General features: G+C 39.0%; 1 protein-coding gene across 1 annotated transcript in view; it reads right to left on the bottom strand.

Annotated features, from left to right (window-relative positions):
- Positions 1–13,421, bottom strand: part of Hmcn1 (hemicentin 1) — a 456,088-nt gene that overhangs the window by 54,162 nt on the left and 388,505 nt on the right. Inside the window, exons 76-82 of the mRNA XM_057769675.1 lie at positions 11,437–11,558; positions 11,103–11,267; positions 9,412–9,519; positions 8,523–8,660; positions 8,264–8,398; positions 4,392–4,661; positions 1,244–1,434 (exon numbers count right to left, since the gene is read on the bottom strand). Coding sequence (XP_057625658.1) covers positions 1,244–1,434; positions 4,392–4,661; positions 8,264–8,398; positions 8,523–8,660; positions 9,412–9,519; positions 11,103–11,267; positions 11,437–11,558 — 1,129 coding nt within the window. The remainder of the gene's footprint in view (positions 1–1,243; positions 1,435–4,391; positions 4,662–8,263; positions 8,399–8,522; positions 8,661–9,411; positions 9,520–11,102; positions 11,268–11,436; positions 11,559–13,421) is intronic.

Below are 13,421 nucleotides of genomic sequence, written 5' to 3'. Positions count from 1 at the left end.
ATTGGAAATATAAAATTTATCACCATTCAGTATATATAAAAACAATCTAAGTTTGGTGGCATGCTTTTTTTTTCTTTAATAAAAACTTAACATTCCCCCACCCACATACCACTAATGGTCTCAAGTTGTGACAATGTAAGTTAAAAATCTGTTTCTATGGAAATAAAGTATTAAAACATCTAGTTCATATATATCATTCAGTAATAAAATTTTACATATTTCCCAAGCCTCCTGTCTACTATGAATAAGATGCCTTATTGATGGGATCCTTTAAATGTATCTGAGGCACTGTCTCATAGGTTTTAAACATTTTTTTCCTCAAGACCTAGAAGAGTGATTACATCCAAAAGTAGACATATTAGGTACAACACACTGGAAATCAAGCTGTTTCTGCTTGCAGGCTATTGTTCTACAGACCCCAGGGTGCTTGAGGGCTTGAAACGCCTCATTTGCATAGTTCCCTAGAATTTCAGGTTTGTTATTTGTTTGTTTGAGACAGGGTTTCTCTGTGTTACAGTCCTAGCTGTCCTGAACCTACCTCTTGTAAACCAGGTTGACCTTGAACTCACAAAGATCCGCCTGCCTCTGCCACTAGAGGGCTAGGATTAAAGGCATGCACAGCCAAGTTTCCAGTTTTTTTTTTTTTAAAGGTTTATTTATTGTATTACAGTATTCTGTCTACATGCATGCCTGCAGGCCAGAAGAGGGCACCAGATCTTATTACAGATGGTTGTAAGCCATCATGTGGTTGCTGGGAATTGAACTCAGAACCTTTAGATGAGCAGGCAGTGCTCTTAACCACTGAGCCATCTCTCCAGCCCCCAAGTTTCCAGTTTTTGTTTTTTAGTTTTTTAAGGTCAGTTATTAGAAAGGGTTATTTTAAAACCTGCATGGAGAAAGACACTTTCTTGGCATTTTTCTTCAGACATGCACAGGAGTGTCTGGCGTCTCATCCTGACACGTAATGATAAGCGCCGAGAAGAGCACAACCACTTAGACTTTTTCCAGAAAACTAAAACAACCATTTTAGGAGGAGGCCACTTAATGGTTTTAGTTCTTTTGTTAAATATGTTTCTAATTCCAATGATACAAAGTGAAATGTAAGAGAAATTAATCTTTTGTTGAGTTTACAGGAGTATTGTCTTTCGGTAGTAAGGAAATACTGCTGAGCTAAAATGAGAAGAAGAGGGAGGAGAATTAATCGCTTGGCTCTACCGTGCGTGTTCACATCCACTAAACTTACCACAACATTTTCCAAGACGAGCTCTCCATCTGGCCGGGTAGTGGATTTCCCTAACAAGTTGGCTATCAGAACATTGTCCTTTCCCCAGTGAATCGCAGGCGTGGGGATTCCGTCAGCAACACACGGGAGAACAACTTGGGAGTTCTCATTGACTGTGTAGTGTACTTCTGTACTTTGGATCCTCGGAGGCACTATGAAGAATTTAAAGACAGTCACCCAGAAAATTGAGCTCACATTGAAAATCAGCACATAAAACAGCCCTTTGAGGGTGACTTTACTAGGAATACGACAAAAACAAGGCACTATGAAATAGTCCCTTGTTGTATGAAAGCAACAAGTTCTTAAATAATATTTCTTTTTATTCTTTGAAATTTTCATATATGTATACAATGTATCTTTAATTGGGTCGGTTCTCGTGTATACAATGTATCTTTTATTGGGTCCGTTTCTCTTCCCCGAACAACTAACTCCCCTCAAAATCCCTCAGGCATATCTCCCCAGACTTCATGTCCTCTTTTTTTCCTTATATTATTGGTATGTAAAATGAGGAAAGGTTGTTTTAAAATATAAACAAAAATAAAAACTAAAATAGATTTTTTTCTCACTTAATATATCAGAGACCCACTTGTTCACACATTCAGGAATTCCATGAAAACACTAAAGTGGAAGTGGACCTAGTGTACACTCATACAGGCTTGGTGCGTGCTGCCTCAGTCTCTGCGAGTTTATACGAGCTTTGGTCATGTTGATTTAGAAGGCCTTGCTCTTTTGGTGACCTCCATCCCCTCTGATTCTTATACACAAGTTACCTGTCTGTCTGTCTGTCGTCTGTCTGTCTGTCTGTTTATCTATCTATCATCTACCTATTATCTATCTAAATATTATTTTTAACTCACTGAGTTTATAGTTGCTGACAAGGGCATTCTCTGGGACATGGGCAACCCACCAGTAGCTACCAAACCAAAGAAAATTAACTTTTCCTTTCCCTGCAGCCATCAACTCTTAATGGCGCCTCCTCTGGGGCAGAGTTTAGTAGCTGTTCCTCACCTATGCTAGAATTTTTAACTGACTTTTTCTTGTGCTGGTCATTCACTATTTTGTTTTAAAATAATATTTTATTTATTCTTTTGGAATCTGTGAAATATTCAATCATATTCATCCCCCTTTTCCAACTCATGCCAGATCCTCTCCTACCTGTCTACCCATCCAACTTGATGCTCTCTCTTCCTCAAAAAACATCAAGACAAAGCAAAACTAACAAAGACAAGAAGAAAAACTTCATGGAATTCAGTCTGTGTTGGCTGATTACTGGGTGTGGATCCCACTCTTGTAGGGGCTACAGTCACACACCTGTTTACTTTTTTGCTGTTTTGTAAAACTGGATCTCTTATAGCACAAGTTGGTCTCAAACTTACTGGTAGTCAAGGATTTGAACCCTTAATTCTCTTGCCTAGCCTCTCAAGTGCTCAAATTTTAAAGGGCTACCATACCTTGTTCATAGTAGGTTTCCTTTAGTTCTTTATTTATTTGAAATAAAAAAAAATAAGGCTATGACTTTATAGGTGACATTAGCTTTAGCCAAACATGGTACTTTTAATATCTAGGCCTCATTTTAGAAATAGTTTATAAAAAATTTGAAAAATAAACCATACATTAGAACTAATTGTTAGCTAGAAGAAGTGTTTTTTGTTTGCTTTTTAATTGTCTATGACTGGGGTTTTGGTTTTAATGGTTCCTTAAAAAATGTCTGCTCTTATTGTATACCTTGGTGCACACAGGTATTTACCCTTACATTTAAAAAACTTATTAATGGTTTTGTTGTTACTTGACACATGGGAAATTTTGATAAAATGTCTGCAAACATTTGAACAGAAGAACTTTTTTCTTGAAGATAAAAATTAAATGCATAACTACTAGTTCAATGGATTAATAAAAAGAAGAAATCTAGTTGGAAAACTTATAAAGGCTGATTTTTTAAATATTTATTTATTTATTATGTATACAATATTCTGTCTGTGTGTATGCCTGCAGGCCAAAAGAGGGCACCAGACTCCTTTACAGATGGTTGTGAGCCACCATGTGGTTGCTGGGAATTGAACTCAGGACCTTTGGAGGAGCAGGCAATGCTCTTAACCTCTGAGCCATCTCTCCAGCCCCATAAAGGATGATTTTTAACTTGAGTATACTACTCATTTAATTAAAAAGAATTTTACTTGAAATAATCATTCTTGTTGTGAAGTGAAGCAGAGTCAGATGCAGTTGAAAAATAAAGATTTTACAAATTTTTAATAAAGTAAAAAGCAAACGCCACTTAACAACAACAACAAAAAGCTACTCCCAAAAACAGTAGTTACAGAAAGTTTAATTTGCTATTGTTTCCTACCAGTGGCATTAGCGGAGATCCTATCATTAATCTTGAAATAGACAATAAAACTACCATTTTAATACTGATAGTTATTTTCTTTTTAAAACATATTTGATATATTTTATGTGCTTGAGTATTTTTCATCCATGTATGTATGTTTGTGCCTAGTGCCCAAGGAGGCCAGAAGAAGAAGGTATTGTTTCTTCTAAACTGGCATCACAGACTTTTTTGAACTGCCATGTGGGTGCTGGGAATTGAACCAGGGTCCTTGAGAAGAGCAGCAGTGCTTTTAATGGCTGAGCCATCTCTCCAGCTCATTAATGCTGATTTTAAAATATTTTGTTAAACGTCTTAATACAAAGAAAGAAAAAAAAAGTCATACAGAAAAGAAAAAAGACTGTGTTGCCTTAAAACAATGAATTTTTAGTTCTTATAAGGTTTAAACTGCATGTGTTATCTGGGTCATATGCTGATTATTTTTGAGCCAAAATGACGATGCTTTCAAGAAGTAAAACAGAAGAGTCACAAAATGTACATGGTCACCACATAAAACAGTCACAGAATAAAGGGGGTGATTTTCCTAGAAACACTGATGCCATCTCTCACACAGATGTGTGCACACACAAGCAAACACAGCTTACAGAACCCAGGCTTGAAGGTCAAGCACACAGGCACTATTCTCCACACACTCTGGTTTTGACCATCATGGCATTTGTTCTTGGTGATCTTTTCCATTGTCACAGCGATACAACAGATGGAAATAGAGAGTTTTAAACAGCCTACCGTGGACAGTGAGTGTGGTGCTCACGCTGCTGGATCCTGCCACATTAGCTGCTATGCATGTGTACTGACCAGCATCATCAGGCTGAGCGAACGCTATCTGCAGAGCGCCTGAGCTCAGGATGCGCTGGCGAAGGGATTCGGTAAGTGGATGCCCGTCTTTATGCCAGGTGATGTCTGGTGGTGGGAAGCCCTCTGCCTCACACAGTAGAGAGACAGGCTTATCCACAGCAGTGACATATTCCTTCCGATGAGAACTAATGGCTGGAGGAACTAAAAGACAAAAGGTTCAAACTGAGTGTGTAGATCACCTCCCATGGTTCTGCTGCGGTAAAGGAACACTGCGAGGTTCTAGACTGTCAGAACTGAGACTCATGAGGGTCTAGAGAAATATCTAAACATACGCGGAGTTTATGACTCACTTTGAGTACTTAAACTTCTAAAATGGAGCCCTTCAAGCATCATGAGATGCTACCCAGCTCAAAGACACTTTCGCCCATGCATTTCCAGAGAGCTTATCATGACGTCTCAGCACAGTACAGTATTCACAAATGAATGCGCAGACAAATGGATTATAGAAAATAACTATATAGACATTTTCCCCTATTTCAGACCTGCTAAGTATTTCCCTCTCAAGGATTCCCAACAGTCACTGCTTAGGATCCTTTACCAAGACTTAAATCATCCACCATAAAAATACTGACAAATGTCCGTGCTAAGATTATTTATAGCGCCTAATATTACCTGGCTGAATGCTTGCCTGCCATGACACACACACTCTATTTACAAAGACGACCCTATCTAGAACCCCTCAAGCCTCTGAGGTCTACAGATATCTCTCTCTGTTTGCGGAGTACTTAAATACTATCTAATATTTAATGTGTGCCTTTGTCTTCTCATTGTTCAACCATTTTAACCATTTAGTGAAGAAAAATTCAAATCTTAAGCTTCTTTTTTATGACCACAATCTTGCTGAAACTAATGAATATTTTGATTCCTGTCTTTTTGTAACTACAGCGCATTCAAAACAACTCTCTTCTTCAATACTGTTTTCCTCCAGCCTATAGCCAGGTTTCCCCTGCCTCCCTGTGTATTCTCCTTTACCAGAGTTCAAAGCAATGCATTGTCCTAGAACTTCATCCTTAGTCTTCTCTGTCCACGCTCTCCTTGGGGACTCATAGCTAGTCTCTGGAGTTAACCCTGACTGTGTATGAGCTTTGATCTTACACTACACACCTGCTGTGAACTCTAATACATAGTCAATGTTCTAGCTGACATTTGCATCTGAATTTTTAAAAGATTTCTGCGTTCAACGTGATCAAAAAAAACCCATAGCTTCCTTCTCCTAGTGTTTCCTCATGGCATTTCCAGTCCCTTAAGCTCAAACTGGAAGCCCAAGAAACCTAAGACTCTCCTTCTAATCTTCAAAAAAACTACAACCTTGACATTTACGCTTCCAAAGACATCTATAATGATCTCTCCTAACTCCTAACTCTGGGGCAGCTCATAGCCTGGCTCTGTCTCTCAGACCATGGTACCTGGACTAGACATGTCTAACCACTCTTCCAACTCCACTCTTTCCTGTTGTCAAAGGTATTATCTACAGAGCACATAAAAATGTCTAGTCCTTGATTGGGGGAGGGGGAGGGAAATGGGAGGCGGTGGCAGGGAGGAGGCAGAAATCTTTAATAAAGAAATAAATAAATTTAAAAATGTCTAGTCCTGGCTGCACCCTTCCCATTGTGCAGAGAATGAATGCCAACCCCATGACAGCGTGCCCAGTCCCTCCTTAGTTGGGTCTACTCTCTTTCATGCTTTTCTGTCCTCTCCTTGCTCACCACTCTCTGGTCACACCAGCACAGACACTTTAACAAGATGGCTTGTCTTTATTCATTGTTGATTTATTATCTATCACGCCAAAGAGTCATACCCACTGACCTAAGAAAATGGCCCAATTTATCCTATTTACATTATTCACCATTCCAGCCTTTGGTTTCTTTTGCACAGAACTGACTAGAATTAATCATCATTCCATTTAGAAGTTGTTTATGTTTCCTTCTTTGTTCATACAATAAGCATAAGAGAAGACACGTGTCTGTAATGTTTAACGGACTTCCAGTTATTGGTGCTGAAGACAGTTATTAGTGTCAAGTAACAGGAATGTGAGCTTCAGTTATTGTGTTTGTTAATTCTCTACAGGAAAAAAAAGCACACTTGAGGAAATTCAGGATTAATTCACTAAAATTCAGTATATTGAAACCTATCACCATTTTACTTCATATTCTAGAAAGTACTCCATTCAAGACAAAGAATCTGCCAGTTTAATAAGAAAAATTCTCTCCCTCCCTCTCTCCTTCTATGTCTCTCTCTCTCTCTCTCTCTCTCTCTCTCTCTCTCTCTCTCTCTCACACACACACACACACACACATACACACACACACATACATGCATAATTCCTGCTTTTTCATCAAGTTAGTTTAGTTGCAGTTATTAAAGATGACACTACACATATTTCAGTGTAACCAAAGTAGCAATGTAGAGCTTTATTGTAATTTAAAAATTATATTTTATTACCATTCTTTGTGTGTGCGTGCCCTCACCCTGCACAGCTCACGTGTGGAGCTCAGAGACCAATCTGTGGGAGTGAGTACTCTCCTTCTATAATGTGTTCCAAGGCAGAAAACTCAGTCATTAGGCTTGGTGATCAGCATATTTAATCAAGTGCCATCTCAACAGCTTCAGGTTGTTTTTCTTGTTAAAAATCCCATTAAAGGGGCTAGATAAGTGACCTTAGTAGGCAAGGACACTTGCTGCTCTTGCAGAAGACCAGAATTAGTTCCAAGCACCCACACTGGACTGCTTAGAGCGGTCTGTAACCCCAGCTCCATGGGTTCTGACACCCTCTTCTGGCTTCTGTGTGTATTCATGTGCACATACGCACAGACAGATAAACAGAGACAAAGACAGACAGACAGAAAGACACACAAAGACACAAAAATAAAACTGAAATAAATCTAAAACAATCTTATTAAATATGTTATCACAAACAAGAACAAACACATTTGTTCTCTCTTCATAGTAGATATAGTCTACGACCCTCAGTGGATGTCTAAAACTGATTCTACAGAATTCCATACCCCCTATGTTTTCTCTCCCTATATGCTTATGATGAAGTTTAATTTATAACTTGGGTACAATAAGTGGTTAATAGTGCCCCAAGATGAAGCAGGACAATTGATAGACTGTGGTCTTGTGCCATCCCATTCTCTCTAAAAATGCCAAACTTTCACACTTTCCACTCACAGGAAACACCATTCAGTTTTGGCGACATGTGTGAGTTGTCAATATTACAACGTTTGTAGCCTGAGGCTGTCTTGAAGTAAAGATGGGGGACCAAACACAGGTGCTAACTCCTGCGACAGGTGATCTGATGCTGGGCCTAGGAGACTCGGTTTGGAGCAGGGCTATGCCAGTTAGACTTATACTTCACACTGAAGGTGAGGTTTGATTATATTTAGAAGAAATGAAAATTTACAAGTTGTTCATTTCTAGGATATCCCGTTTCATATTGTAAAAGCCTGTTTAACTGTAAGCAACTAAAGCCACAAAAATAAATCCATAAAGAAGTGGCTATCGAATCAAGTAGAGTTTCATAGAAGTTAAAGATAGGATGGGTTTCCTAGTTTTCTCACACAGTGTGAAAAGAACCTGTTACACCATCTTCTACAGGACAGTTCTAGGGGAAAAGGTACAATTCCACAAGCTAAGAGGGAAGAGAGCTGTGGGGAGGAGCAAGCTTAGCAATCGCCTATCAACAATTAGTATATATCATTATACACATCTTTGAGGGCAAAGAGGATGAATTACTCAAGTACCTTGTACATTCAGCTTGATTTTCCCCAAGGCTGTGCCAGCAGGGTTCTGAGCCACACACATGTAAGTGCCAGCATCCTCCCGAACAGCTCTGGAGATCTGTAAGCTGCCACTGGGAAGAACAGCAAGGCTTTTGCCTACATCATAGCCAAAAGCAGAGAGAAAAGAAATTTATATTTGCTTTATAAAAAGTCATAGAGATCCCTGAATGACAAACACTATTTAGACTGCACTAATCTACCCTGAAATCACGGTAGGTACCTGCGGCAATGACGTTGATGCCTTCCTTTTGCCAAGTAATGAATGGGCTTGGTATCCCTGTTGCTTCGCATGGAAGTGAGATAGGATTGTTTAAAATGACATCCAGTTCACTTGGCTGGGGCTGAATGACTGGAGGTTCTGCAAAAGTCAACCACCACAAAGAATGGCATTGTTTATTATGAAGCACATTGGCCTGTGAGAGTGATGAGCTTCAATGTGCTAAATCCGCAATCCCCAAACAGCAGTGAGTTGATTGTATAAGAGAAAAGCTATGACTGGCCTTCTGATGTTCTTTAGATCTCTCTGTATACCAGCTGTTGTAAAAGAACTCTGGTGGAAAAACCAGTGTTGGAAGAGATCACAAAAACCAAAGGAGAAACATATTTTTTAGGTTGTTTTGTGTGGTTTGTCATCTATGGGTAGTTTTCATCTATTGAACAATATGTTCCTGGTTTACATATTCCCAAGGCATTACTATGACATAATACCATTTTTTAAAACTAAACATGTCAGGGCCTTACCCTTTCTGAGGAGTGGATGGGTTGGGTGGAGTTGGGGCAAGATTGGAGGAAGCAAGAGGAGGGGAGGGAGGGGAAACTGTGGTTGGTATGTAAAATGAATAAAAAATTTAATATAAAAAAGAACCACTTATAACACCTAAAGAATGTTAGGGTTTGATCATTTAGACAAATGATCTCACAATTCTGTCATAAATATAATTAAATTAATTAATTTATTTGTTTAAAAAAGAACACAAATAATTATCCCTACCTCCACGATCTGCACACTTTTAGTGTATGGTGCTTGGGGCAAACTCCAGGCTTTGCACATGCTAGAGAGGAACTCCATGTACCCAGAAAAGTTTTAGTGAACAAACAACCTTCCATACCTTGGACACGAAGGGTTACATGTCGGTGCGCTGAGCCAGCTGCATTTCTAGCAAGACAAGTGTATCTTCCTGCATGGTTTAGTTGGGTGGCAAATATCTCAATTGCTCCTAATAGGGAAAAAAGTGTTTTTTTTTTCCTTATTTGTTTTTTTGTGACAGGGTCTTGCTTCAGAACTCAGACCATCCTGAAACGTTGTATGTTAGCCAAGCTGGCCTGGCGCTTACAGTCCTCCTGCCTCTGTCTCCCACAGGAAAGAATGTTTTAATATAGACTGCATCTTTATTGTCCTAATTCAGTAAGTATGTCTTCTCATGTTTCTTTTGAAGTCACCAGCAAGCACCTAATTAGTCATAGCTTTATTGATGCACATTTTACTCACTAGAAAGGCCATCAAGTATACCATTTAATGACTTTTTCTTCTGATATTTGCAGAGTTCATTAACAGCAACCTAATTTTAGAAACATCTCAAGAAGACTGGTGTCTATTTGTGGTCACTTCCAGCTTTCAGACCCAGCTCTGAACCACACCCCATCTACCTGCTATCTCTACAGGTTTGCCTTTTCTTAGTGCTTCATCAAGGAGGAATCATATACTCTGATTTGTTGCTTTTGGTACTGATCAATTTCACTGTAAGCATGTTTTTGGGATTCATTCATTTTAGCAGGCACAATATCATATCCCTTTTTACAGCCAAATAGGTTTCCTCCCTGTGGACAATACCACTTTTGTATATCTGTTCACCAGCTGGTGGGCATCTGAACGGCTCTCCTTTTTAGCTATTGTGGATGACTCTATGAGCATCTCTAAGGGAGCCTGTGTGCAGACAGGATTTCATGGGCCTTGGACTGAGACCCTGGATGGGGCTGCCAAATTTATGGTAACTCTATGCATCATCCAAAGAAAGTTCTACACCGTTTTCTAGCACAGAACTTTGTGATTACATGGTGCAGCCACTTTCTGTTTTATGATAGAACTTTAAACAATCTACTTATCCATGAGAGATAACCAAAATTTTCTGCCTTAAAACCAAAGCTATATGCTGAGTGTTGATGTCCTATTGTTTCCTGTGTATTAAAGAAACACATAAATATTTTTAGAACAATATACACACACACCTGAAATCTAAGGACATGAGTTGCTACTCAATCTGTCCTTGATATATCTACCTAGTATAAGATCTATTTTTAGTGATAGTCACCTGTATTTTCATTTAGTTATTTTTCCCTCAGTACTACAAATTGTACAAATCATGGCTATTATAATGGTCAAAAAGTAAATTATAATATTTAGTGCCCAAACATTTTGTTAAGTTACATGAACCTTAAAAACCAGAGGCTCAGTTTAGTCCTATAGTCTCAAGAAAGCCCAATTCTGTCTTCTGCATAACATGTTTTTTAAATAAGCATTTTATTTGCTCAGTAGAAAAAGTGTGACTCTCAGGTAAGTAGAGAATTTCTAAGTCTGCAGTTAGTGAACATGTAACCATGCTTATTAGATAAGTTTTAGCTATTACATGTTATTTTGTTTTTAGCTTCCTTTTAAAAACCTTCCCCTTCTTATCATGATTGCATTTTAGGAATAAAGGCTTATTTTTCTTTTCTTTTTCCTTATGTTGTAACAAAGGTTGGGCAAGCCTGCCCATTGCTAATGACTCCAGTCAGTGAGTGTGAACTCACAGACTATTGTTACCTGAGGACAGAATCCGATAACCGTCCCCTCTGGGAAGCAGTCTTATGCCATTTTTGGTCCAGTGAATTGAGGGAACTGGCACTCCGGAAGCAGTGCAGGTCATGACTGTTGGGGCCTGTCTGGTTACCAGGAAATCCATAGGCTCATCAGCTATGGTGGGCGGAACTGAAACAGCAAAAACAGAAACCAGACATTTCCATTGCCTCCACATTCCCAAAGCCGTTTTGTCCCTCTTCATCCTGGTGCTCAGAGAGTGGGTGTCACGTAGGCGTAAAAAGGCTGTCTGATGACAAGACCGCCGCATGTGTCCTGCCTGCTTCCATGCTAGCTCTACCTTGGACAGTGAGATCCACTGTTCTCTTGTCCTCTCCAGCGTCACTCGTCACGGTGCACTCATAACTGGCAGTGTCATCCACAGAAGAGGAAATAATGACAAGGGAACCCGAAGAAAGGAGCCTAGAAGAGAGATTCCAATGTGAGAGTCGATGCTTTAGCTTCCAAGTATTTTGCAGACAGCATAGTAAGGTACCAAGAGCAGCTGAGTGTTAAATGAACATCGTTATCTGATGTAAAATTTGCATGTCAAAACTGAACTCTATGGTAACAAATCTGAGCTTTGTTAGTGAGAAGCAGTTGCCTGAACACTGAACCTTGCATTTTCTGAATACATGGGTCATAATCACACTACTTCTCCTAGTGGACAAAGTAGATTGACAGCAGAGGTTTAATAGCACAGAATGTGTCCCTGGCTCCATTTGAAATGCTTCACATAAAGCATCTTAAAATCTACCAGTAACTTTGCTGGTGGGTATTTGGTTAGTTATATGACATGTAAGTAAGTAGCGATCTGTTCATTTCACTCTTTCCCCTGCTTTCCACACCTCTTTACATGCCATGGCTACTTTGGAGATGTACCATGTGTATACATATACATACACACATATGTACATGTATATAAACAGTAATCCATGTAGCATATATAATGTTTATATTTAACATGTATAATATGTGTAGCTATGTAAATATCTTGGTAAATTTTCCTTAATTTATAATTAAACATAAAAATGAATGTTTGAGAGGCTTAGAAATATTCACACATGACTTAATGTGAGTTTAAATTAAAGAATCTGTCTTCTTCAAACTGCAATACTGGAATAGAAATAGTTTGGTGTGGGGCAGAGGAGATTAATGATTAAAGCACTTGCTTCACAGATGTGAGATCCAGAGTTCAGATCCACACACAGTAAGCCACGTAATTGCCAAGGGGACACAGTGGCTCACCTGTCATTCCAGACTTGGAAGGCAGAGACAGGGATCCCAAATAAGTTGGCTAGCAAGAACAGACAGGGACCCCAGAGTAAGCTGGCTATTGAGAACAGATGGGGATCCCAGAGTAAGCTGACTAGCAAGAATTGCTAGTGGTAAGTGGGTTTGACTGTGAATAAGATAAAATGGCAACTGAGGAGAATTCCTGACATCCTGGGACACCCCCACATGCACTCTGATACATGTAAATACATGTGTACACATTTATACACATGTATGCATGCACACTTGAAATGGAAGAAAGAAGAAGGGAGTTTGGTTTAATGGAAGGATATTTGACATGCTTCCTGTACATTTTCCATACAAGGTAGACTGAGTTCAAAGTCAAAACATGAAAAGGATGAGAAAGGCAAAGCTGACAGACTTTCAATGGAATTACTCTTGGTTTCATATTTCCTCCTAAATCAAAATCACTCTTGTCAAAGTATCACTATGGCAGCGTTTGGTGTTAGGGCTCTGGCAGATCAATTGATGGGGTAACTAACCGTTAGTTGAACTGAGGTAAAGGGATGTTGTTCTCTTAAAGCATCAGAATTTCCCCGTGACTTAAAGTCTACCATTTAATAACCATACACTGCTGTATTGTAAGGTCTGGAGGAAAGCTGGAAGAGTGTAAGCCCCGGAGAAAACGCCGTTTGCTTCCCCTTATCCAATCAGCCAAATATGTACATTATAGTTCAAGGAATAAAATTTGCTTTTTTATTTTACAACTAAAACTTTTTATTTTGACTTTCACAGAATAGTTTGTCTTTTACGCAAAAGATGTTTCTATCCATTGCCAATATAAAATTGTAAAGGGTGCTAAACAATCACTGGGATGAACACACCTACAGACCTCACCAACAGCCTCACAGGGCGTGTGTATAGAAAACTTGCACCTTTTATTAAAAAAAATAGGTTGAAAATTAAGTTCCATATTAAGGGAAATATTTTCTACCTACTGGCTAATCCTTCATTCGTTATATATTTACTGCCCCACTGATGGGGTTAAAA

This window comes from Chionomys nivalis, chromosome 5, assembly GCF_950005125.1.
Source record: "Chionomys nivalis chromosome 5, mChiNiv1.1, whole genome shotgun sequence".
Classification (NCBI taxonomy): Eukaryota; Metazoa; Chordata; class Mammalia; order Rodentia; family Cricetidae; genus Chionomys; species Chionomys nivalis.
The sequence above is the reverse complement of the archived record's forward strand: the minus strand, read 5'-3'. Positions and strand labels throughout refer to the sequence as shown.